General features: G+C 39.3%; 1 protein-coding gene across 4 annotated transcripts in view; it reads left to right on the forward strand.

Annotated features, from left to right (window-relative positions):
- Positions 1 to 27645, forward strand: part of LOC117829576 (protein shisa-6) — a 111271-nt gene that overhangs the window by 67825 nt on the left and 15801 nt on the right. For 3 of the 4 annotated variants that reach the window (XM_034707140.1, XM_034707141.1, XM_034707144.1), the window contains exon 6: positions 10803 to 10841. The exons of the other annotated variant lie outside the window; for it this stretch is intronic. In XM_034707140.1, the coding sequence (XP_034563031.1) occupies positions 10803 to 10841 (39 nt within the window). The remainder of the gene's footprint in view (positions 1 to 10802; positions 10842 to 27645) is intronic. 4 annotated transcript variants of the gene reach the window in all.

A 27645-nucleotide genomic window follows, 5' to 3' on the forward strand; every position in this document is an offset into this window, starting at 1 on the left:
CATCACACACCATCTCATTTTACGCCACAGCAGTCACACAGCCTCTTTCTCTCATGCACACACGCTCACAAGCATAGAATGCCTTGTCTCCGTAAACTGCAAGTGAGATGCAACATTGTCAAAGAGCCATTAAGGATGCTATCATCTAATATGGGGCCTGACGTGGGCTGGTGCTGCTGGCAGCGTGGTTATGTAAGCAGCTTTCTCAGGGACTGATAGCAATCCAACACTCCCAGCAGGGGAGTCGTGTGTGCGTGTGTATATGTTTATGTTGTGTGGTGTGTGTGTGTGTGTGTGAAAACTAATCACACATTCAGTACGCTGCATAATATTGCACCCTGTGTTTTGCCACAGGTACAGAGAGAGGCTCCTCTTCGTGCCAATTGATTTGTTAATATGCTAATGTAGCGTGATTAGCGAAGCATGAAACCTGCGCGCCCTCGCCCAGTGAGGTGTTGATTGAGAGAAAACAGCAACAAGGGAGATGGGTGAGAAAGAAATGCACCTTTTCAAATCAAACTTTGAGCTCTTTATGTGTAATTAAATGCCAAAGTTAACAGTTAAAAGGTCAGGTTTTTTAAGTAAATCTTAAAAAATTATTCAAATGTCATATCTACATTTTCAGAGTCCTCTCCATACTGACATCAAGTTATGGACGGCATCAACACTGGGAGAAATGGGTCACAAAATCAAAGCCTCTTTACGTAGCTGTTGCAGAGAAGTGTGTTATTCAATCTTAGAGATCTCTTAAATTCAAATTACCTCCAGTTTGGCATTTTGGGGTCTAAGTCTTGTATTTCTTGGAGACAGATGTGACCAAATTTGGATGTGAGGGTGGAGATGGGAAGGAGAGGGGTTAGCAATGCTGAGCGCTACAGTACAAACTGATGGCTAATTCATTAGCAGGCTAATTTGCTGCTTAAAAATTGTGTTTCCTTCAAAACAAGTTTCTATTTGTGTTGGCTGCTGATTGTAGTTGAATATTTATCAGACCTAAAAGCTATGGGAGCTTGGGACGTGGCAGATTTGTAGCTTCCTTGCACACAACTTCATTGGTGCAGCGACTGACAAGTAATGAACTAAAAGCTGCTAGCCTTCTCTGGTGGCGTTTTCTCCCAGAGGCCAAGGGAAGCCAGGCGTCTCCTGTTTTTCAGACTGTGGTTGTCATTTTAATAAAACACTTAAATAGTTTAGGTGATTCTTTTGTCTTCTTATTGCCATCTCTAATCTTCTCTATTTCCAATTTTACGCTCAGTGAAACAGTGCCCCTCTAAATGATAATGTGGTAAAACTACGGTGGCCATGAATTAATTTGCTTCTATTACATCCCCAAGGAGGCAGGTGATGTCGGCATCAGTTGGAGAAAAAAAATCGAAAATCAATCAGGAGGAAGAGAGAAAAAAACATGTTGGTGTCACAGATGTCTGCCAGTTATCTGCCGTGTGCATGTTCTGCATCTGTGTGAAACAACCGGAGCTATAGCACTACATGTGTTAACTTTACATTCCTGTTTAAGCAGTAAATGTTTTCTTCTCGTGAAAGCACCCCCAGAAAGTACACAGATTGCAAACCTTCATGCAGGAAGACGTTTAAATCCTCTTTCACCCCGGACACCAAAAATCAGACCGTTTTTCATCAGCCATTGTGTCTAATATTCAACATTTTTAAATATAATAAATCTTTTCAAAACACTGACCAAGCCAACAAGCCTGGTTAGACATGGATACCTGCTCATTGGTGCTTACATTTCTATATGAAGATACTAGAATTACACATTAGACAGATGAGTGAAATACATGTTGTCTCCTGTGTCCGAGTTATCATGATAAGATGAAAGAGGAGAGATGATAATTCAGGCACATAACTCTGTACCAGTCTGTAAACATGTTGATGTAGGCTTTAAATATCCTGTGAAGAGTTTTTTAGCTGGTGATGAAACTGACTGAAATGTATATGGAGGCCTTGAAAAGAAAACATGATGATCCAAAATTAGAAGACTGATTATTATTTACTGCACTGTAAATAATTATTTTGTCACTGCTGTCAGTGAGTCAGTGTTTGCATGAAGAGAAGAAGGGCCTTTATCAAGATTTCGAAAGGAAAAAATAAATCCTAGTGAGGTTGTCTGCTGCAGGATTTAAGAGAATACAAATTGCACATGAAAAACATGAGTCATACTGATTTTTAAACAGGGGCACCAAAGTCAACATGACATGAAATGTCTTAGAGTGCTTTAAAGCTTGGTATTTTAGCATGGGCCGCTATGGGGATTGTCTCACTTTTGGAGCAAGCCTCCAGTGGCCACTCAAAGTACCGCAGTTCTTTGCCCTTATTCTGGATTGGGTCCAAGTGATTTGGGCCGTGTTGTTCACAAGTAATCTGATCAGATTTAAGCCATCATATTGAGCAACATATTGAAACTGGGTTGATCAAGACAAAAATAGGATGACCAATAATCCAATCTTACTTTTTAACCAGATTAAACTACCAGTTTGTTTAGTTTGAAACGTCTCGGTAGGATTGGGATAATTTTGATGCAAAAAAATCAGGGTTATTATATTCCAAACAAAGACGGGATTCAGTCTGGATTACAGGAACAAAGAAGGATAACATTTTTAAGAATAAGCTTTTTATTTTTTTTACAACAATATTGCTTATTTTCTTTCTTTATTGTTGTTCAAATGTTGAATTTCTTCCATGAATTGAGATAAAGTAAACTTTGAGGTTGTAAAAAGCTGAACATTTTTTTAAATTTAAAATATATAATCAAGTAATTTCAACATCAAACACAAAATATATAATTTAAACAGCTGTGACGACCTTTTAGTTTTTGAGGACTTTGGTGCCCCCTGTGGATGAAGTAGGTAGAAAAACGTTTCTTTTAGACCACTAATAACACATATTTGGTATCCTAAAAAGTCTCCATCTGGGTCAGGTTAATCCAATCTAGTTTTTCTTTAAAACAAAGGACCAAAGAGAGATAGATTTTCTGACCCTGGTCAGCTTAAAAGGTGTGTTTCCATATCAGTATGAATCCTATTCAGATGAAACCTTCTGAACAACCGAGGGGTTGGCTACCATGGATTGTTCAACCATGCTCAGTCACAGTAGAGAGAAAAAACTATTGTTGGACTGCAGTGCACAGACTAAACTCAAGAATTACAGTTAATATAACCAAGCATTGATTTTGCCTTCAGGAGGTGTCATTCCTTTGTTTGTTTGTTTGTTTGTTTGTTTGTTTGTTTGTTTGTTTGTTTGTTTCATTGTTATCTGTGTACTTGTCCTCCCTCCAGAAAAAGAGAGCCCTTTGTGTTGTATGTTGAAGCAGCTGTTGGCAGATCACAGTTAGTTCATTACAATGGTGCATTTGTGTCTATGAATTAATGATCAGTTTGTTTGAATGCTGCTCACACACTCGTGAGCTGAATGCCTCGGCACCATTAACAAACGTGCTTTATGAGATACTACACAGGCTACATTATATGCTAATATGAAATCCATGAGAACGTGAAGTCTTAGTCATAAAAAAACATTTAGTTTTATTGCAGCATACATCACAGCATGGCAGCAGCCCCTGGAGTCAGTGTTTGCATGTAGCCTCACTGAAATGCACATTAGTATCAATGAAACACAGATAGGATTGTTAGTTTTCAGACTTCTCTTTATTTTAAGATTACATTCTGCTCAAAAACAGATCAAGGTGGAGCCAAATAGCTTGCAGCATCCTAAAAAAAGTGGCCTTAAGTTCCTCTGGTGGTTTTTCATCTTGGCTCTGTAAGCATTTTGAACACATGACACGTTTGCGGCTGACATTTTGGCAAGCTGAGTCCATCATTCATCATTGATCTCAGGATGAAGCCCTGCTGATGTGTCAGGGCCAGCTGGGGTGAGGGTGGCTGGAAATGCAGCTGAGCCTCTTGTTTAGAAGTTACCTTGGGCTGAGAGTCTGACCAAACATTGTGAAGTCTGATGGTGAGCATGCTGGCAAGAAGATTTATCCTGGAAGGGGGTCCTCCTCAGTGCACAGACTCTTTCTCCTCAGTGATGCTGCTGCAGACATTCAAGAATCTCTGCCTCTTACAGCCAACATGACTGCTTCAGTCTATATGTAGGAGTAGGTATTGACTGTATGCCAGTTAAGGAGCATAACTGATGCTGTTTACTGCTGAGCTGCTAACTCCAATTTGGTCTTTTGTAGCTCTGCTTTAGAAGTCTCATTTCATACATTTGATCCATTCACTGACAGATTTAAACGATCTAAACGCATGGTCTAAAGCAGAGGGAACAAATTGTACTAGTATGAGTCAAGAGGCGCACAATCTGGGCACTAAGTAAGGCCCAGTGTGCAAAGAGGTTGGATTAAGTCCCTTGATCATTCAAAGGTGTGATTTGGGCACGACATGAGTCAAACTAATCAATGTGTCTGCTCTCATTCCCCTCAAAAGCCAGGTGCATCTGCAGGCAGAGGTGTTGCTGTGTACTTCGAGGATTTCAGCCTTTCTACTTAAACAGACCAGGCTCAAACCGGCATATTTAACTTCTCTGTCCATTGTGCTCCTATAATGTAGAAAACAAAGGTGACATATGAGTTATGCCATTGTATAGATCAATGTTAAATCCCTAAACAATTCTTCTGCAGGAAATGGTCACGGAATTTTCAAACGAACAGATGTGTACATTGACACAGCAGCACAGCTTCATTAACTATTTAAAACCCAGGACACACTGAGAGTATCACATAGGATCTAATGACAATTGATGTTCTGTGTGCTTTACATCAAAGAAGGTATTTTTACAAATGTTGGCTGCTGGATCCCATGGCTGTATTTTGTACTGCCTGTGTAATGTATTCTGTTCAGTCTTCAGTTATATCTGGCGGCACCATCGTCAGTGGCACCAACAGTTATATTTGAGAACTGGAAACAAATATACCCCTCAGATGTGTGTGAGAACTTTTGTGAGATTGAGCGTTTGTTTATGCATCTATTCAGGATATCATGCATCACACAGAGCGCCCATGATGGAGAGCTTGATGCCGTTTGTGGCCCATGCAGGGCTGAGTTGATGCAGGTGTTTGAGGAGATAGCAGCGAAGGTGTCCTCGTCTTCTGGGATCTGGCATTATTATGGTGTATGGAGATCAATCTCTGTCCCAATTAAAAACTCAATTTCTCTGTATCAGCAAAAGAGTGGGAGCACTACTGCGCCGCTCTGTTTGTGCGTAAAAAGCAAAGGAATGTGTGTTGGGAACTCCTAATCCATCTTACTATCTCACTATCTGAACTAAATAAACTAAAAATGAATTCCTCCTTGGTTAGAATTAAATTACTCTTGCATGTTATTCTGATGCAAAGTAATCAGCTTTGTGGATCTTTCCGATATGCGTGTAGCCATAATTTGCCAAATTAGCATGAATGATGGGAAAATTATTCAAAACATTTTTCTTCGCTGTAGTGTTATGACCAAGTTTGGTATGACAAAGTTAATTAAAACTACTGCTTTACCTGTTTTACTGGCTTTCTTGAGAGTCAGAGGAGCCGAATGTTTTCTTAGCCCGGGATGTGATAGCAGGAAAACTGTCCAATTAAATGAGCTATAAATGTTTTAGTGGGCAAAAACAGGCTGAGTTTATACAATAAAATAAGTACATTTTATTGTAAACTGATGTTAACAATGTTCTCCTCTCAGTTTCCTGAGCAAGGTAGCACTTACATAAATGTCCTCTGTGTTAGCTCAAAGTTGAACCTGGTCTTGGCTGTGCTAAAGCATAGAAAAAACTAGATAACACTGTTGTTAGGTATTGTTGATGTGAATCCTGCAGAGGGGGAAATACCAAAAGGTTATACTATTGTATCATGCATGCAGTCAATGAGACTTTCATGGACGTTCAGTGTAGAAACAATTTGAATTCTTTAGTGTTTAATTATTAGAATGAAATTTTTAAAAAAGAATAAAATACACAACTATGAAAAATCTGGTTCCCATGTTACTGTGGGTTTTGAATAACCAATACTGCAACATTTCAAAACACGTCCAGATCCCTGCCCTGAGTTAAAGCTATAGGTTTTTCTCCACTCTCCGCATTGCAACATTTGTGTTTGAAAACAGTCGGCTGCTTTACATGAACACACTGTGAAGTGAGACGATTGTTTGCTCGTGCAGCTCTCAGGGAAAATGCTGAATCTTCCTGTAGCTCTCTCTAACCTTACAAGTTCCTGTTGACTAAAAACACTGCACACATCATAAATACACAGCAGAATGTCGAGTCAGGAGAACGGGAACCAGAGCTTCAGGCATCAAGGTTTCTTGTCACATTTTGGTTCTAAATAACCGCACGGGAGCAGGCCTGTAACAGATCTGTTTGGTGTTCTGCTGCTCATACAGCAGGGTCACGAACACGTGAATTACCCGCAGTAATGTGAAGGGAATACATTCTGCAACAAATATAGCTGAGAATCTAACACAGCTACATGCTCTCCTGAGAACTACAACCGTGCAGCCTCATTCAAGGACATTACATTTGAGGTTTGATACTCCTTACACTTCACTAAAAACTCGGACCTCTCGTCCTCATTGTAGACACATTTTTAGGCAGGCTGGTAATAGGGAAAGCAAAATACCCCAATCAGTAACAGAGACAGGGACATTTCTGCCAATAATCATCTATTCTTAATGCCCTGGTCTTGGGATGCCTGCATGACCTGTGTAGTAGAGTTCATTGAGTACACCATGTTCCACACCACAGGACAACATGAGCATCTTCCTCATCCTCCCCCTCAGCCATCACATCTGTTCCCAACAAAGCATGCAGGAGATGACTGAGTGTGTCCTCTGGGGAAAACACTCCACAGCCATCAATACGTCGGCCTTGCATTACACGTCCGATGGATTTATCAAGCCATCGATAACTTATTGACGGGAATAACGCTCAAGGTCAGCTCCCAGGAATCCCCTGCAGCTCAGCTTAACATCGTCCAGGAAGAGGTTAACGTCAGAGCTGACTCTGTATCTCTGAGGGGCAATGAGTACAGATTTCACTGCCTCATGAGGGGAAATGAGCAAATAAATCTATGCAGGCTTTATCAAGAGAGACAGATCAATACCAGGGAAAATGAAGCTCAAGGATAATACATGAAATTAAATGATTCAGTAGATTTAGAATTTCATCTGAGAGCCCACAGTACATTTTCAACGTATACTCAGCAAAACTGAACAGACGTTTGCTCTGATTATCTTTATGTACTTCACTAATGAGAAGATGAAAAGCTGGCAACAGCTACTGTTGTCAGTGTTGTTTCCATTAGAATAAGATGAAACAAATCTCAATAACAAATCTGTGTATCGCTGCCAATGCAGGTACAGGAGATACATCAGAATTTGTCTGATTTGTTGCTCAGTGAGTCAGCTTTTTAAAAAGAGCAAAAAGTAAAAACTGTATGAAAAATACACTTTAGAAAATACATACTTAACTAAAATAAAAGAAGACACGGTCAAACACAGTAACAAATGTTTGTGCTGTTGTCCACAGAGTTATGTATGTTTACTGAAGTACTTAAAATGTCTCACTAGCATTATTGCACTTTTAAGATGTGCAGATTTGTTATTGCACATATAACATTTTGCAACTATACATTGCACATGGACATTTTCAACCAATGTAATTGCACATTAAACATTCCTCCTTCGTGATTGAAGGTCTACACTTTGCATTTATATTATTGCACCTATGTTACTGTGCATTGTAATGTTGCACTCATATCATTGCACTTAATTTATGCAGCTGTCATTGAACATTTCAATTTTGCACTTATATTATAGCACATAAAATTTGATCTCTGTGCCCCCCATATCCAATTTTGTTGAATGCACACACATTTTTTTACATCTGTTACTTCACATAAGTACTGCACATATATGTTGTAGATGTTTTCGACTTATTACTCTTTATTTTTTAGTAGAAAGATTACCCACTTATTGAGACCAGAGGATAACATTGATCGCACTAACAATTTTAAAGTGATATTTAAAGTGCTCATTTACAAAGACATCTCTGAAATTTGAAATCTTAAAATGCTTTGGTATACAGGACCTGGTAAGGCTAGTCAGTCAATAATGCAGTCAGTCAGAGTTAATACGTTAAAACTATGCTTTATTTGTAATAAGCAAGTAACTTACTGTAGACAGTTTCTGTCAAACAGAAAGGCTCACGTGTTTGTTTTCCTCTTAGAAGCTTTTTCTGCTGACTTTAAATGTACAGTTAATACTGGACACCTTCATATCCAGCTTCTCAGAGTTAAGTTTGAATGCAGTGATGCGATGTAAGTGTACAGTGTGTTCCCTACGCTGCCAGGACTGTTATGCAAACAGTACATCTCTGTTCTAAAGTACACATATTTGTTTCACAGAGGTTTCCATGTAAACCTCCTGATGTTATCTGTGTGCTCATGTGGAAAAATCTGCAATTCATGCTCATCGGTGTACCTACAGCAGCGCTCTCTGCTCTTATCATGAATTCACTCCAGACTGCAGAGGTTCATTTGGTCACTGGGTTTAAGGTCAGCCTGATGTGCATATTGTTCAGAGCATCCCTGTAGCTGTGTGAGTATGTTTGTGTGTGTGTGGGAGGCAGCGGCGATGAGAAGCTGAGGGTAAATCAATAGTGATGGATCAAAGTGCTGCATGGCTGGAGCCCTGTGGTGTCAGGGAGCGGGGAACAACAGTGACTTTTCACACCTCCTCCCTTCTTCTCATTATCCTCTCCTCCTCCTCCTACTACCCCAGTCACAAAACTCCTGCTCCTCTCTGTCTTCCCCACACCTGATGGCATTTTGTGTGCTTTTTCCATGATATGTGGGTGTGTTTGTGTGTGGGCAAGAGAGATAGAGAGACAGGTGACTTGAAGCTGTTTGTCATGGTGTCAGGTGATTTCAGTCAGTATAGTTTATTAGAAAATAAAACATTGCACAATCAATATAAGAGATTGTTTCTATTTCCAGTAGAGCTGCTGCAATTAATCACTGAACTGATTGAAGATGCTTGATAATACATGAAATGTGTTGGTGCTGGGCCTCGGTTGTTTAGAATGTTTCATCGGATTAAAAAATAATCTGGATTTGGAGGTCCACTTTTTTTAAGTGTCATGAAATTCATCTCACTGCTTTTCATAAAAACAGTGAATCTCAATCAACCTGATCCAGATACAGACATCTAGAGATTACCAAATCCAGACTGTAAAGATCTCTAAATGGGAATGGATACTTTATATTTTAAGATATATATTACAACATCATTGCAAATGATTGTATTATTTGACCAGTTTATATCGTATTACATGTACTTCCTGTAATCGAATTGAATTCAGCCCTGCCGGGATCAGGATAATCCAGATTTTGGATCAAATTATCTGAATCCATTACAAACTGGATGATTGGTCCAGAAAACTTAGAGACCAAGATTGGACTTTCTGGCTAAATGTGAGGATTGGCTGCTTGTTGTGAATGAGGGTCCTGTCTCTTTGACCAGTTAGTCTGACTAAAGAAGTAATTTGATAATGTCACTTGTGCTGAGGGAAAGACTTCTTAGCACTTTTACAACTTTCTGTTGTCTTATCGACAGAACAGTCAAAGAATCTGCAGATTAAGAGACAATGAAAATGTTTATTAGTTTGTGGGAGAGGCTAACAAGAACATTTCTGAAATGTCATAATTTACTTTGTGGAAACCAGTGCTTCAGAAATCCAGTCTAGGACTCGGACACGAGTCCAACTCAAGTCCTGATTTTCACGAGTCATGACTCAATGCTTTAAATGCTTACACCTGCTAATTATGCTATGGTTGACAAGTTAACAGAAACAGTAACAGTTACTAAAGTGTCTCAACTCCTGAGTCCAAGATGTTTGGTTGATTTGAATTCTGTTCAATAATTGTTGGGTTGGAGGTATTTTTGAGTTTAATCGACACCTACAGTGACCCACAGCTGCAGAAATGATGAGTGCATCTCCCCATTAAGAGATCTGCGGTGCATATTTGTGCAGGACACAGAGTGCTGTAACTTCATTGATCTTCTACATACTGACAGGATCAGTCAGAAGCTAATGTTAATAAATGAAATGTGTTTTTTAAACATCAAAAAGGTCCCACACAGTCAGTCCCGGTTCACACAGTCAGTAGTTTGGAGTCAAGCAGTCAATAATAATATTGATAATGAGGACTCGACTCAGACTCAGACCTGCACTTGGACTGGACTTGGGTTCTTCACTAGTGACTAGGACTCAACTTTGACTTGAAAACTAATGACTTTGAGAAATCTCACAATTTCTTGTTTTTTTTGTTGTTGTTTATTTGTGAACTTTTATGCCTTTTTGAAGTGGACATAACAGTGAATACAAAAGGAACATGACATGCGGCTGAGGGAATGGAACCTTGGCTGCCTGCTTTTAACCACTGGGCCAAACTAGCTCCCCAGAAGTTGAACTATTTCTGTTGGAAAGGCATGAAATAACTGACTAATAAATGACTGCTGTGATTATTGTGTTACTGATATGTATATCTGAGTGTCGTCAGCATAACAGTGTTGAACATATCTGTTGCTGTAACATGTATGTCACATCTAGCCGCTAAAAGACATTTTGTTTTCAAAATGAAGCTGCTGTACTTTTTATTCTGCTGTTTGAAAGAAAGAAAGAAAGACCGAGCGTGTTTAGAATGATATCCTTTTCTTTTCTTCATTTTAGACTGTATTGTTCTTTCATTTGTCATACAAGAGGCACAATGTGATAAATAACCACTTGGTTCTGTTTTCCAGGAGAAAAACATTGGCCGGTCCGCTCCCAGAGTCACCATGGTAGGGATGGATGTTCTTTCTTAAAGGGTCAAAGTTGCCTCAAAACACTCTTTAAAGCTTTCTGTGTTTCATGAGCCAATTACAGTTTTATTCTCATAATCTGAAGTGACCTGAGATCAGTGTTTGGAGGCAGCTTATACCTGCAGTGTTAATTGTAGTGCAGTGCCCTCCCATTAACCTCTCTAACCTAACCTGTGTATTTTCCACCTAACCTTTAGCTCACCTGTCTGTGTAATGAGTATGTGTGCAGTATGGTCTGTGTGCTGGCTCTAGGGGTGAAACGGTACAAATAAAAATGAACTGAGACCAGAGTAGCAGGTTTAAAAATGAACATGCACTTAAACATGAATACTTTATCACATTCTGCCCAAAAAGTGGAGAGAAGAGGTAAAACCACTCTTTTGTTTTAGGGAAAGAGTTGGACTAAGAGTTCATTAGCATTATCAGAAAAACTAGAAGCATGTAGACCCACACCCCACTCAGGATTCTGTCAGACAAACTAGATTTTGCTTTTCATGGGATTTCAACTTTTTTTATTGGTGACCTTTAGTTGCACTGTTTTTAAGTTCACTACTGTCTTTGTGCTCACAAATTATGTTTTTAATACCATTGTTTAAAGTGTCATGTACAAGTGGAAATACTGACTTAACCTAACTTTCAGTCAGCCTTGAAATAGGCAAAGAGGCTGAGCTGAGGTTGGCTTTAGCTTAAAGGGGATTCCTTGGCTTTTACCAGCCAGCCTCAAGTGGACCCTTGAGGAACTGCAGTTTTTAGCATTTGCTTTATCTTTTAACACTGGAGTTTATCAAAAGCCCTAAGACGACATCCTCTGACACAATGAATAAAGCAGCTCGGATCAAATATCAATTTTTTTTGGAGAAGGGATAGTCTAGTAACTAACTGACTCAGGATCTTCTCTATTTTTATCATCAAATTCAAATTTAATGGAATGCATTTGAAGCAAGACAAATACCAATCTTAGGTCCTCATTAAAACAAACATCTACGTCACCTCTAGAATTACAGACACACTCATTTGTTTGGCTCAGGCTGAATGTATTTTTTCCAGTTCAGCGAAGCTTACATAAAAGGCAGGTACCACACAACAAAATGCTCAAGTTCAGGAACACTTTGGTAACTTCCAGCGCTGTGTTTAAGAAATGCCATCCCAGTTTGTTGTTTCCACAGACTCCTTTGAAGCTTGCTTTGCATAGCTTGTTAAAAACTACTGCATTTAGTTTTAGTCAGTCTAAGACTCACCTCACTCTTTGAAACCAATGCTCCTTTTATACCACAACTATGACCAGCACAAGTACCGTTACACCCCTACCTGGTCCTGTTCAGATAAATGGTGTAATGTGGGCTTGCCTTAAAAAAACATCGCAAAGAGGAATTCAAATGGCTCCAAAGTTGTGTCCCTTCTCTGAGCAGAGTTTGGCCTAACTAACCAAACTGGGACATGCTGAATGTAAATATTCAACACCTCTTGATGTTTGTTATGGCCGGCCCACATATTTTATTTTGTCATGTGTTGTGCCCTAAAACCCAACTGGTCCAGTTCCAGTCTGTTGTAAATCCTGCCCTTTGAAATGTATGTTTTGAACTGTTTCACTGAAGCTTTCTCTGTGTGTACTGAACTGAATGCGCTAACCTCTTTGGTGTGCGTGGTCTTCGACTCTGTCCGTCTCAGTGGAGAGGAGGGCTGGTTTATAAAAGGCATGGATAAAGGCAGTTTTGATGATGTTACTTCTTTTATTTTAAGAAGACATCAGAAAAATCTGTGCTTATCCTTGCTTAAGATATACGGACCCTCCTCTTCCTCCTCTACCTCTTCCTCGCCCTCCGCCTCCTCTCAAAAGGAAGTCTGCTTTTCAACAAACCCACAAATGGACTCGGTTGGTATGTCAATCAACTGTTGAGAGTAATGGCTTTTTTATTGGCGTATGATTTCTCCGATGAAATGCCACACTGTTGCACTGTTTGATTTTCAGGGAAGATTATTACCTTTAGAGTCACTCTGGCTCTGTAACAGACGAGCTCTGTAAGAACATCATGAAGCACTACTTCAATAAAATGGATCTCTTATTGCCTTTCAACACACCGGGTCACAGTTGTCTGTGCTGGGGTTCACTGTCTATCACATTTCAAAATGAGCTGGATATGAAGTCCATCTCGACCTCCTGCCCTCTCCGTCCCTGCTGTGACGATCGGGGCACATTTGTCAAACTGGAGAGGCTCTGACATGTCAAGTGACTACTCGGCCTCTGGTGCCTAGGGGGTGATTGTGAGTTATGAGATAAGGAGCGATACTTACTGGCAGTATGGATAGAGACACTCTGGACTGAGTTTTTATTGCACTTGAAGAACACAGGAACTTAGTAATCTGCAGCTTTAGTGTCTCTCATTAGTGGAGTTATCTTTAAATGCAGAGTGATATCAGAGTATCAGTGTGGCTGCTCATTTCAACCAGTACAAAATGTGTGTTAATTGGTTTTCTCACATAATGTGACATGCATAGCCATAAAGCAATAGACCGTCTTTGCAGACCTTTGGTATCCAGATGGTTATGGCAACAATACAAACCATCACTAGAACTGGAGCTATATTTCTTAAGTGGCACTCTCTAAAATAGAGGCCTTTAGTGTCACCACTAAAATGGTTGATAATGCTGCAGTGCTGTACTGAAGTGATATTGTGCAATGATATTTTTTTATGTTTCAGTAAACTGTTGCAGGAGTTGATAGTGCTTTCCACCTCATACTGCTTCACTTTTCACTGCAGTGCTGATGAATGTACCACATGTTCTGTTGCTGTCATGACACAGAAACACTACACACTGGGTACAATACATAACACAATTCATTTTGGGCCTATTTATATTATGATGCATGCAGAATTGTAATTTGTTAAAGTTGTACATCAATATATTGGATGGAGGTTACATTACCGACCTTCAAAGAATGAAGTGTTTTACTTGGCTCTGCAGAGTATTTACTGACTCAGCTCCAACAGCAAACAGATTACTGATTACAGAGTTTATAACAGCGAAGTTCAACATTTGTGCTCTGTAGAAATGTGATTTTTAAAATTAATTATAATGATTCTCAATGTTTGCATTTCCCTCTGTTTTTATTTTTGGTGCAAATGTTCCATCAATACATAAAACATAGGGAGGACATCACAAGGAAGTCTTCATATCTAAAGAGAAGTGATTCTATCAAGTGGAAAATTGAGCTTTGGATAAAAGCAGTGAGAATTGACCTGGTGGATATGAACACTGATGGGGGGTGTGGCTGAAAGTTCTGTTGGCCGAGTTGTTGAAAGGTTTTATCTGCAACAGAAGGATCCACTTTTCTGTCAACATTTGGGTAGTCCAGCTTATTTTTCTTCCCGTTTCTGAAAGAAAAAATGTAACTGGATTAACTGACACACAGTTGATACAGATGCAGATAATCAATACAGAAAATCAGTACCGCTAAATTAAATGGCATACTTGTCACTTTATTTCAGTACTAACAGATGTTGGTTGAAATATTTGTGTGTACTATTTTCCCTTTTTTTAACTCATTCTACCTCATAAATTTGATACTGTAGAGATATAGCAATTCAACATTTTTGTATCACATCATTGAAAAATGTTGGTTAGTTGATAAATCCAACAGTTTTATTACATTGTGATCCAGTCTGAATCCACCTCTCTGCTGGGATCAGGAGAAACCTGATATTTGGATCACAGTTCCCTAAACCCCTCTCAAGACGTTTGAACAGCACAACTGAACACTTTAGGGGGTGAAAAACAAGATTCATTCACCTGGTCCTATTTGATTTTGTCATCCTTTTGGTTCTTAATAACATGTCTACGATTTGGTGAAATCAAAGATCTTAATCTGATCAGATACATTTTGAAAAAGCTGGGTTACAAGTGTGAAAGATGACAACTACGACTTTGACTTGAACCGTGGACAGTGGACACAGCTACCATGATGTCACCTGTTGATTAAAGGACTGGTGTTATTCTTTATTTTTGGTCGTTCATTGTGTGTTTTTGGAGCAAGAAGTTTCCATATTTGGCCGAGCTGGTAAATTACGAAGAAAGCGAAGCCGTTCACAAACACATTGTTATTACACTGTAGCGTAATACAGCAGATTAATCGTCTGGTTACTCTGATAATGAACATCACTGGTTTCCACTGAACAAGATTATCGTTTTTGTCAAAGCTGACTGGAGTTGTTTGTGTATCAAAGTACAGTGATAGAGCTATTGAGACAAAAATACTTTTTTTATTTTGTACCCGGCTGTAAACATGTACATTTAAGCTGTGAAGTTGGACGCATTAACGTGGGGCTCTATGGGGATGAACTCACTTTATGAGACAACCTCTAGTGGACATTTTAGGGGACTATAACTTTTGAAATATATGTACTTTTCATCCCAGGAAGTCAAAGCATATATTTAAATGTTAGCATGAGACTGTAACAGAGAAGAGGTCCGCTAACTTTTGTCTCAACACATCCTTCCTTCTGGTAAAAGCAGTTACAAATAGAAAACATTACCTGTGTCTCTTTGATAAGGAAATACAGCAGACATCTGCTCATGTGGATTTATTCCATGAAAATAATATATCAGACTTGTTGGTGCAATGTTCACTTTGCCCCTTTCTTCAGCCTCCGAGTAGCCACAGAAGAAATTATGGCAAAAAAAAAAACCTATTACTGCAGCTGCAAAGAAGTCGTAATGAAAACCTGTGGTTAAGTTTTGTCTCAGGACTTTGAGAAAAACATAATTTGCTTGTCTGATGGCCGTGGTGGTGAAGAACTGAAATTAAATGGATGTTGAATTATGATGACGGCCTGGATGTCAGTTGCTCAGAACAGCTCGTAGAGGAGCAGCCCACACAGCTCATTATTTCATTCTTGTTACCTTTGGTTTTGCATATTCATCCCTCTCTCTTTTTGTCAGCACAGAACGCTGCACCACACTGTTGTAAAATGAGAGGACGGAGATCAGAATTGATTCAGACTTTCAGATTATTTAGAATTTGAAAACTTTTGGAATCAATAGAAACACTGTTGCTTAAAGTGCCTGTTTTTTATGTTTGTTAGTTCTGACTCATGGGGTGTATTTTATTTTACACTATTGACACTTTTCGGAGGAGACGTCTTCAAGAATTTCTATCAGTATTACAATGACTTGAATGACTGAGAACCTTCACAGACATATTAACACAGAGCAGTCCATGCTTTGCTGTCATAGCTTTGTACTACACTTGTAGATTTTGTTTGTCATCACTGTAACAGTTGCTGTTTGTCATATTCTGTTCTGGTTGCTTGATTGTTCTCCTTGATTTCAGCACTGTCTGCTTGCATGATATTGACAAACTAAGGTAGTGCAGTTTCAGTTCTGTTGATGACATTTGAGTTGTTGGATGTTTTTTGGGTGGATTGCCTTTTTTTCTTCTTTAATGATGTTAATGTAGAGGGAGCTGACTGAATGCAGCACCTCAAGAGCCTATAGACCTTAACACTCCATATCGTTTCATATCAGATGGTTTTGATTTGTATCATATCATATATATTGTACCATATCATATCGTATTGATCAATTCGTATCGTATTGTTCGTATTGTATTGTACCGTAGCATATCGTATCATTCCTTATTGTGTAGAAAAGTGAAGTATAATAGTGTGTTGTATCATAAAATATTGCATGGTATGTAGGGGTGAGCCCGACTAAGGATTTGCTTAGTCGAATCTGATTCATCAGATTTTGCCCATAGTCAGAGGCTAGAGGGTTTTTAAATCCCTTAACAGTACCTTTAAAACAGTCTTTCATCGCGTCTTTGTCCGCTTGAGTCTTTCAAACTGTACGCGAGGAAAACCATCGTGTGTACGGGCAGAGGTGCGCTCCTTGCTTTGTTGACTGTAAATCCTGTCTTGGAGAATATCCTCTCTGATGGCGTGGAGGTGGATGGGATGCTGTGGATTGTTTTTGAGGCTTCGGACAGCTTTGGGTATTCTTGCTCGTTCGTTTGGCCCAGTACAGTTTTTGTGTGGTCCGGTAATCCTTGATCTCACAGCCCTCTTCATGAAGCTGCTCCTCATCTTCATCACTTTTTTTTAGGATCAACTGAAGTTTTATTTCTGACATTTTGAGCTACCATGAACGTAGAAAGATTTAAAGGCCAGCTGAGGTATCGCTGCTCCACAGGTTCTTTATTTAATGTAATTCTGTTCTCAGAATTACATTAAATAAGTCTGTATTATATAAAAATAGGATATATGAGACACTATTTTTACTGGAAACAGGAAAATAATGTAAAATTAGACATTGAGCACCCCCATGGTTTGAATGGAATGATCCACATTTCATATGCAAATATTCGACTATGAGATTGGCAGTCGACTAAGGCTCGTTAGAACGAATCGTCGAATATTCGACTATTTTGGGGTCACTCCTAATGGTATGGTATAATATTGTATCACATCATATGTGCCTTATCGTGTATTGAAGTGCAAGTGGAGTATTGCATTGAATTGCATCATATGGCATTGTATTTTACAGTACAGTATGGTATAATATTGTATTATATTGTATTGTGTCGTAAAGTGTAGAAAAGTTTAGCGAAGTACAATATTGCATTGTATCCTATTGTTTTGTATCATGATATAATATCTCATGATCTATCTGATTGTATTGTGTTATCGTGTTGTTTAGTATAGTAGTCTGAAGTGCTGTCGTATTGTAATTTTACTTTATGTAGTACGATATCATCTATTATTTATGCAAAAACCCCAGTTCATCTTTTTGTAACTTCTGAAGAAGTTTTTATTGCACAAAGGTTGTCAAACTGTATATAGGTAGAATCTATAGACTCTTTGTTAGAAGCAGACAAAGTCATCATGATAATACCCACACATTGGTAACTATTAATATGAGTACTTCAGTTTGGCATTTTAGCTTCCTTCATCCTCTTGCTCTTTGAGCCTTAAGTGACCATATAGTACACACTGACTGATAGGATTGATAGACTTTAAGCTATCGCTTACCCTTGCTCTAGCCTTGTTAGCAAGTTGCATCAGTAATTCATGGCAACAGTAATATTAACTGGATGACAGCTTTGAGTGATAAAAACTAAATATATATCTTTAAAATTTTAAGCTGACTCTCTAGAGTGTTTCCAGCACAAGTGAATGCTTCATTTTTAGGTTGTCTAACCTTAATCTGTCAATCCCAGGTAGCTCCGCCTAGTATCATTATTATGAAATGAACATCATGATGTGTTGAATAAGACTTGAAACTAGAGATGGATACCATGAAATCAAAGAGAACATGTTTACTTAGGGAATAAATCAGCTGAAGAGTAGAGCCATGTTCTCATAGATGGCTATACAATCAGACAGCTTTTGAAGCCAGTTGAGATGCCCCGTGTTGACAGTTAGACTAAAGCAGGCTTAGGCCACTTTGTCTTTGGTTTCACAATTAGAACCTACGTCCTCTTCTTCTATACAGTGAATTGAATTATATCAAATGTAACAGCAATAAAGCAGACTTTAATTATAAAAATTAGACTTTCACTAAGAGATGTAGGTTAAGCCTTTGTCAGGGTAATTCCATGTTTTAAGCTCAAGTCTCCGAGCAGCCATCCGGTGAAGATTGAGCAGTTGAAGCTAAAATTAGCAGAGCTATAAATATAAGCATTATCACCAGTGCTGTAATTAGGTCAGAGTTAAGCCCCCTGCTCTGCCAGAGAAATCAATGAGGAGATGGGGGCTTCTTGTGTCCAGGGCCTGAAGCTTTGTTCCCCCACTAACCGACTGAAGTGGGCTATTATAGCCGTTAACATTTAGAGATTAAATGTGAACACTCTTTGTCGGTTGTTAAATGTCAGGCCTTCCGTGGCTCCCCTTTCCTACGCTTCCTTTACTGTAGGAGGAGTGCAGGGACGTGCTGGTGGCACCGTGCTGTCAGCTGAGACATCCACATTCATACCTGTCACACACATTTTGCACACACACACACATGCACAATGCAGTGTGTACCTCCACCTCCTCTGGGCCTTTCATAACTCCAGCAGCTCCACTTGGCAGGGCTAATGGGACGGCAGGGCTGTTGGTTTTAGAGAGGGATGTCATGAGGAGAGTGGGGCAGAGAGCTGAGGAGGGCTCTCTAATAGATTGGGGGTGGGCGGTGTGGAGTTGGGGGGTGGGCGGTGGTGGGGCTGCAGTGTGATCACTGGCCCATGCTGCTTTTCTCTCCACTTCTCATCCCACTGCCCCAACACATCCTCTGTTTCATACTTTTCCTTCTCTTATCTGCTCTCTGTCTCGGTTTATCCCGTGTGCACATCATTTCTGTCTCTGCAGCCCTTCACTCACCCCCCCCCCCCCCCAACCCTCTCCTCTATGTTGTAGAGAGATACCAAGCCTTTAGGGTTTCTATTAAATTGTGACCGTCTGTCTGTTTTGTTCATCTCTCTGTGTGCACCACAATCCCACCATGTCCAGCCTGCTCTCACTCCCCAACTCATCTTATAGAACAGCTTAGTTTTAAGCCCACAATTCAAAATGTGACTCCGTCAGTTCCCCTCTTGTTTCATTTCTAGACACTGTCCTCCAGCGTGTTGTGAAGGTGGTATTGATGTGCTGCTGAGGCCAGGTTGGAAGTATACAGAGTCAGAAGTCTGTGTGGATTGAAGGTTGGGGAGAGGGATCAGTCAACAAAACATGGGACTGTGCTCCAGAAGTCTGGAACAAAGGTAAACACTGACTCTTTGAAGGTTTGACTTTTACTTTAGGATGTTTTATTGGTTGAATGTAGCTGAGCTGTGATGGTATCCAAATGTTTAATACTGCTTAGTACACTGCTTTGTGATTATTGGACATCCAAAAGACATTCAATATGATATATTATTGCTAACTTTGTCGTGAAGTTCACACACCGAAACTGAGGCCAGTATTTTCATAAGCTATCGATTATTTACATGTGTTGGCTTTACAAATCAAGTCATAAACGTTCGATTCTATACAGGAAAGGACAAAGACTCATTTGATTTACTGTAAATTATAAAAAATCCCATAACATTTTAACAGGCTGTTTGCTGTACCTATATAGAGCTGGTTTCAGTGGTTAAGCTTTAAGACAATGATCTAATTTCCATTAAAAGCAAGTTATTAATTCACATTCCAGCTGTGTGCAGAGTGAGGGACAGTGAGGACCAAAAAGAGAAAGAGAGGGAGATCACACTGTAGGAAATATCTCCCGTAACCAGATGTCATTCGCATGATTATATGAATATTTTTCATTATGTGTCACATATTTACTTTAAGTTGTCTTTTTGGCTATATCGGGGATGGTGTTGGCGTTTGGTCTGATTAGAAAATAAACTTGGGTTCTTAATGTATAAGCTGGTGCAAAATAACTGTATGCAGAAATAGAGAGACTGCACACAACAAAATACCTGCCAGGGACTTTTAAGTATTAACATACCTCATCAATAGCAGTGGTTGAGCCAGACTCTTTTTTGGAGGGTGTGGCCAAATTTGGGCACTGATTTTTGTAGGGGTGGCCAGGCTTGGTAAACGTCAGGGACTTAGACCAAACCTAGGAGGATCTTCCACAAATCACATCTACTTTGACTTCTGTTATAAAGACTCATAAAAAAAGTCTTATTCTTAAATGTAATTTTTAACTTTGAATGTAACTCAACAGAGAGGCAACATTTTGAATCTGCTGAGCTTTTTTAAGGACCCAAAAAGAAGGCGTTTGTCCAAAGTCACTTTTAAGAGTACCAACAAAAGAAAATGTTCCAACACTACCCTAATTGTTGAATTTAATATAAGTGCTACCTCTGACCAGGCAAATAGCCAAAAATGGCTTAGGATATCTTGAGGTAAAATTTGTTGTGAAATGGCACTATATAGATTGATAGATTGATAGACAGATTTCAAGGTGTCACATTTGCTCCTGACCTATGTGTCTCTGTGATTTCTGACAATGTTTGTCAAAGTAAATTAGCAGGAACCCCAAGAAAGAGCTCTACAAGTGATCTCATTCACCAAATCACTGCACAAAAAATCAGAATAACAGCATCATGTGAAAATGAGGAGAGCCTCTCCATGGGGGTAAAGCACAGATGGGGTTTTACTTTGAACATTTCACGACAGGGATCTATTTCACAGATGTAGACAAAAATATAGCTGAAAAAAGGTCTATAAGCAGACTGTTTTGGCCCAGAACTGCATGCAGCTTGGGGTAAAAACAGGCGAGTCTCTTATCCTCAAGATTCTCAGCCCATGACATCTCTCTCACGCACGCAGTCCTAAAGCTCTGATCTGTTGACACGCATGCCAAAGTGACAAAATCCACACGCAGTCAGTGTGAAACAGCCACAACGCTACAGTTGTACCTACAGCGTCATATTTTGAAACTTAGGAGCATTGACTGAGCTGCAGTGTTTAGGCAGCTGTGTGTGAGGTAAGGTAGCCATATGTACTCAAAGTTTGCATTTTTAGAGCGGAGTAATCAGTCATGCAGCTCCATAATTTGTCCCTGAATGCAGCATTTTTAAACTATCATAATCACATAATTCCACGTAGACATTTGAACTCAATGCACCAACAGATCCTCCTTGGAGCAGCAGGTGTTTTGACTTTTCTAAATGTTTTATTTGCAAATGAATGTTTCCTGTCTCAATCTGGGCGTCATTATCTTTTTACCTGGTCATAAAACTAACCACTAAATGTCTCACCTCTCCGTCAGAAAAACAGAGCCGATAGAGTGTTTGGTATTCAAATAGCAGACCTGATCCATTTATTGTGTTATGAAGCCTGTTCATTTATTATTCTGTTTATCTGTAGAGCGTTCAGGTCCTTGTTCATGCTTTATCTCTTTTCTATTTTTTACTACATTTTTACTGTGTCTCTGTTTTTATGCACAAGCTGCTCCAAATCCATTCTCACTAATTGGATCAACAAAGATATTTGATTTATTGATGATTCAAGTTTTGAAATTGTGTTAAGTTAAAGTGATAAAAAAAAACTGGACTACTCAATATACCTCCGATTTGAACACGCAATGATTCAAATTTAAAAAAGAACAACCAATCGGAGGTAACACCAACAAGTATCATAATAAGGCAGTCTGGGTCAAGATAAAATAATACAAGTTAAAATGAGAAGCTCAATTTAGGCTACAGGACTAAGATTTACAAGAACAAAGTATTACTGAAAAGGAACACATGGTGGTAAGCTGATAAAAAGAATACCAATCTGATATCTAAAGGCGGAGTACACACTGGTTCATGTTGTAAATTCATCCTAAACTTCTGACAAACACATCTACTCCATGTGACACTTTATCAGTGACATAGCTGCCTGGGTAACACTTTATCAATCACGAGTCAAATTGATTCCTGGAACTTGAGAAAGGCGACAACATTAGTTTTTAATGTTGATGGGAATATCTTCTCTAAATAACATACAATAGTACTCTGAAATACCAAAAAAACCCACTATTAATAGCTCTAAACTAAATGTTTCCACAGTTTTCCCAATGCAGAAGTCAAGGTCTGACTCTGACCCTCAGCCCTCTGTCGCACGTCATCCCCCCACTCCCTCTCCAGTTTCCTCTTCCATCATCATTTTATTTACATGATTTAATTTATGTTTTATTGCATTTCTTGACAAAGATTATGCACAACTCAAACACATCCCCATACAGTACTATACATTACAACACAGGCATTTTCCCAGAGATTTCAGATTGGATTACATAAATATGATAGCTTTATAGGAAATCATTCACTGCTTCTTACAAGTGTTCATGCCCTTTCCTCACAAGATCCAGATGTTTATTCATTGCACTGTTTATTAAACTAATTAACTGCATATCTGAAATGCAAGAATCTCCTGCATGAAAATATAGCTCATTACATGAGGACCCTGACCCTTACTCCCTACATAAAGGATACAGTAATTCTTGCTTTTGCAATACATGATTATAAGAAATAGAGCTGTGAGAATGAAAAAGCTACTGAAGCTTCTAGTTTATGTAGATTTGATGCTCATCGTGGACACATTCTCTCCTTGTTATTTGTGCCCTGTTCTCCAAGATTTTTTCCTCACATAGAAATCTAACCCTGTTTCATTATATTTTTTAAACATACGATTTACTGTGTTTCTTTTCAAAGGGAAAAGTTTATTAAGGCTCTCGGATCTGCACTCTGTGCATCACTTCATCTGAATCTGACATGGTGGCAGCAGCAGTAGGCATCAAGTATAGCTATGTAGTGGTCAATCTTTTCTTGATTGTCTTTGCATTTGTAGTACATGTAAAGGCAAAGTACTTAACAATTATAAACTCCTCACAATATGTCTTAGCATCTGAATTCCTTATTACCCCTCTTATTATCCTGGGGTGTCTTCAGTTTGTCACCTGTGGTCCTTGAAAGTGGCCTGTTGTGTTGCATTGGGTATTGCTGGCCTTGTTTATTTGGTTGCTCACATCTGGAAGTTGCTACGTTGTTCCTGCAAATCCTCTGACGACCTTGCTTGTTTGCATGTTGTCTCTTAGTTGTCAGAGGGATGACAGGGACGGACGTGATGTTTTTCAGGGCCTCATTTTGCTTCATCTCTTTAGTCAGAATGACGTCCCTATTCATGGAAAGTCATGAGACTGCGGCCAAACACACACACTTGCAGACACATTCACACACGCACACACACCACAGGGATCTTCCACTGGATATCTCGAGGAGGCTGTTCAGTTGTTGGACAGAATGCAAATTCTTACAAATCAATGTTCTGATGGTTTCCCACATGTCTCCCAGCGTGTGACCACAATTGATTCTGCAGATGCTGTTTTAACCTCTGCACAGAGTTCAAGGTGTTTTGTGTTTTGCGGCTCGGCAGGCCTTCTCCTGCCCCCCTTGTGTGCAGTTTATGAATGTGATGTTTGGAAGTGTGATGTGAGACAAAATGCCACACCAAATGTCAGATTACTGAGTCACTTCTGTGCCATCTGGATGCTGTTATGCAAACTCCCAAGGAGGTATTCTCCGGAGATGGCTTGTTTAATGTGAGTAATCGTCTCATGGAGGTGAGGACGGCTGTATGCAAAGGAAAGTGTCCAAGATTCTGCAGCTTCCTGATCACAGATATAGTCTGATTCAGGAAGTAAATCTGAGTGACACGCAGCTGTGTCATCAGCATACTGACGGATAAACATCCATTTAGCAATTTAAATAAGGACCCTGTTTAACCCAACAATCTGGAGAGCATGTCAATCATAGAATAACTAACCCACCGCATTATTAGACAACAGAACTGGCTCTGCTTTGCTCTTAATAAGCCAACTTAATTATATGTCCATAACTAATGGGCAGGTCTGTATCCAGTCAGCATGCTTTTTCACAGCAGACTGTACGATAGAATACTTAAAATTAATCAGGGACTTTTATTCTAACATTGAACATGTACTGATTCTTTGTCATTTACTACAGAAGCTGTATCACAGCACAGACAGACGCCCAACATAGACTCTGTTTAAAGGATGTTTTAAGGTACCCTCAAACATCATCCTCTCTCTGAGAGGATGTTATTTGTGTTTTTAGATACAAGTTGGTATCAGTTTTATAGTAACCTTTAGAAACCATATCAAACTTGCCTCTTGCGTTTATTAAGGTGTAATTGAATTTCTATTTCAGGGAACACTATAGCGGTTTTAAGAAACCCTTGGTTGTATGTTTTTTAGGTACTATTAGGATCTGTTTCAAGGTCTTTCTACATCATGGTAATAATTTTCATGGTGTTATTTGCTGCTTGTATTGTAAGCTTTGACTCTAGTCCGAGGATTCCTGTAGTTTTTGTAGGGATTTTAATTGAGGGATTAAATGCCTGTTTTAAGGAACACTGTGGCATCTGTTTCAAGTTACCTGTTGGTGTTTGTTTGAATGTTCCCTGAGGATCTGAACGGTATCTGTTTTCTTTCTTTTGAACACACAGTCAGTGCAGTTTAATGGTAGCCTTCTATAAATTTGTTACAGTACCTTGTTGTCTATTTCAAGGTACCCATCTGTTTCTTAGTCAGATTTAGCTCAGTGTGAATTTTGTTTTCTTGGACTATATAGTTGGACTTTTGTCCAAATGATGTTAACATCTATTTCAAGGAAACCTTCAGCAATGTTGTATGCCAACACTGTAAACTATTTCAGGTTGTCATCAGGGCATCTTTAAGTGTCTGTTTCAAGGAACACTGTGTTGTCTGTTTCAAAGTTCCCTTTAATGTTTTCTTTAAGTACTCTCAGGATGTGTTTCAAGGTGTTTTCTTTAGAACCCATGATTAAAGTGCTTTAAGGACAGCATTATGCATAGGTTTTTAAGGCATCATCTTATATACGCTTCAAGGTACTTCCCTGTTTTAAATGCTGTTAACAGCATGTTTCATGGTACCATTTAGCAACAGCTAAAGATTCTTTAGCATGCATTAGTTGCTGTTTTGAAGTACCCCTTCGTATCTGTTTGTAGGTAGCATCAGACCTGAGGTATTGTTTTAATTCATTAGTGATCATATATGTTTTAAAGTACCCTCAGCATCAAATTTAAGATAGCTTCAAGATCTTTTAAACTTGCATCATGTGCTGTTTTAAGATACCCTCAAGGTACCTTTCTAGGTACTTTTTGGTGTCTGTTGAGGTGTTCTTATTCTAATCTATGGTGAAGCCTGTTTTAGAGTACACAAGCATACATTTGAACATATCTTACTTTCTAACACAAGGTTTGGTCTCTTGAATGCAGAACACACAACAAAAGAAAATGGTTGCAAAGAGAGGCATGGATGCTTACAGAGCAACACGTGCTCAGAGCCAATAAGCATCCTCAAGGCTCTGAGAGGTTTGGAGGGCAGATCGTGCTGGGACTCCTAGTTGAATATGGTTAATTGGCCCCTAGATTACAGACGGATCACTGACCATGGCTGTCCAGGTTCTTAATGAGCTACTTTCTCAGTGGGCCTTTCAGCTCCGCCCGTCTCTTTAGACCCCTCAGACCACTTCAATCTCTGAGTGGAAATCACCAGATCGAGACCAAACCTCTCAGAGATCAAATACATTGAATGGTATGGACTTTGTCCCGGTTCTTTAACTGCACTTTAAGATGAAAACAAGAAGCTGGGCTGCCTTTTAAAGCACACTTTACCCATTAATGAGTCCCCTTGCCAATTCGACCGGTTCTGTGACATTTTCTTTCTGAGAAGTTTGTGTTTCTGTGAATTCAGAGAAGATACAAGTTTCATGACCACAGTAAACAGATCTTTTTATTGCAGTTTGCCTTATATTTGTTTACCAACAAACATCTATGTGCATGCTGCTGGTACTTACCACATATACAGCTTGTTTATGCTCCAACCTCCTCAAACACGTCAGAATGCCCAATGTTGTAAAGTATGACATTGTGTGCTATCAGCAAGCGAGCATCAGATTTCATGCCACATTGCAATGACTGCATCAGTCAAGTATACACTTCTGTTAGGACAAACAGCAATGCTACCTGATGCAGGAGTAGTTTCTATCTTCCGACGCTGAAATTAATAAACAAAAAACAGGGAGTTTCAGCGGTGTTAACACAAGTTAAACCACAACACTTCAATCACAGATATGGATATTATTGGTGCACCACTATCTACACGTTGTTTAACAAGTTCAAGAAAATCAAGAAACATGTCCTCACTCTGCATGCCCAGAACCTTTGCAATCTCCCTTCTTGCCAGTTGCCACTTATTGAGGTTTCTGTCATGAATTGGGTAGGTATTATACAACACTGTATAATCGGTTAACCGGGTCAAAAGGATGCATTGTGTAGCTTTGCTCATGAGCAGTTGGGGCACTCCAACAGGAAACAATAGTCGGGCTGAGTGTCGCGCTGACACGGTTGATCAGAGGTTAGCCATAAACGAGGACTATTGCTTAAATGTAGTAGCACTACTTTTGTGCCAGTAATTTTCCTTTGGATGTCAGAAAACCTGTTTTCATTTCACTTAATATCTGCTTGTCATTGTTGGCAAGAGAACCTGAGCGTGTGGGATGGAGTGGGTTTGTTTTGTTGTAATTATTGATTTGTCCTGCAGGTCAAAACAGAGAGCAATGAACAGGTGAACATCTGTGACATCTTTGTTATGTAACTGTTTCCTGTACATGGTTCTGCTGATTTAATTGCAGAAATAGCAGGGTTATTAAATAAAATAAAACCTCTACGATAACAGAGAGTAGAGTTACATATTAAGACATCTTCTGCAGTTTTAGCCACAGGTTTTGGAAGAATTGTTGGAGGAATATTACACTTATTTAAAAAGCTTTAACATCCTTGCTGCAGGGTAAATGACTGTAGTTACACAGCAAATAGCCAGTAGACAGACATATATTTAAATTACAATGCTTGTCATTGAATATATTCAGAGAACACAGTCTCGGATGAATGTGAATCATCTCTTCTGTGAGAATCTTTGTTTAAGAATTCAATGTGTAAGATAAGGAAGACACACAGAAGACACATCCCATTTATCTCTATAGCTTGAGCAAATATTGAACCCCCCTCACACACACTCACACACACACACACACACACACACACACACACACACACACACACACACACACACACACACACACACACACAGAGGCCCCCTTCCTCTTTTACTTGTGTGACAGATGTAAATGGACGTCTCAGTAGTCAGCTCTAATGCATTTTTAAACAGGCACAGCAGCAGACAGCAAACCAACAAGTCAGTGACGGTAACACTCAGCAACAGGGTC

Source organism: Notolabrus celidotus, chromosome 18 (genome assembly GCF_009762535.1).
Source record: "Notolabrus celidotus isolate fNotCel1 chromosome 18, fNotCel1.pri, whole genome shotgun sequence".
In the NCBI taxonomy this organism is placed as follows: Eukaryota; Metazoa; Chordata; class Actinopteri; order Labriformes; family Labridae; genus Notolabrus; species Notolabrus celidotus.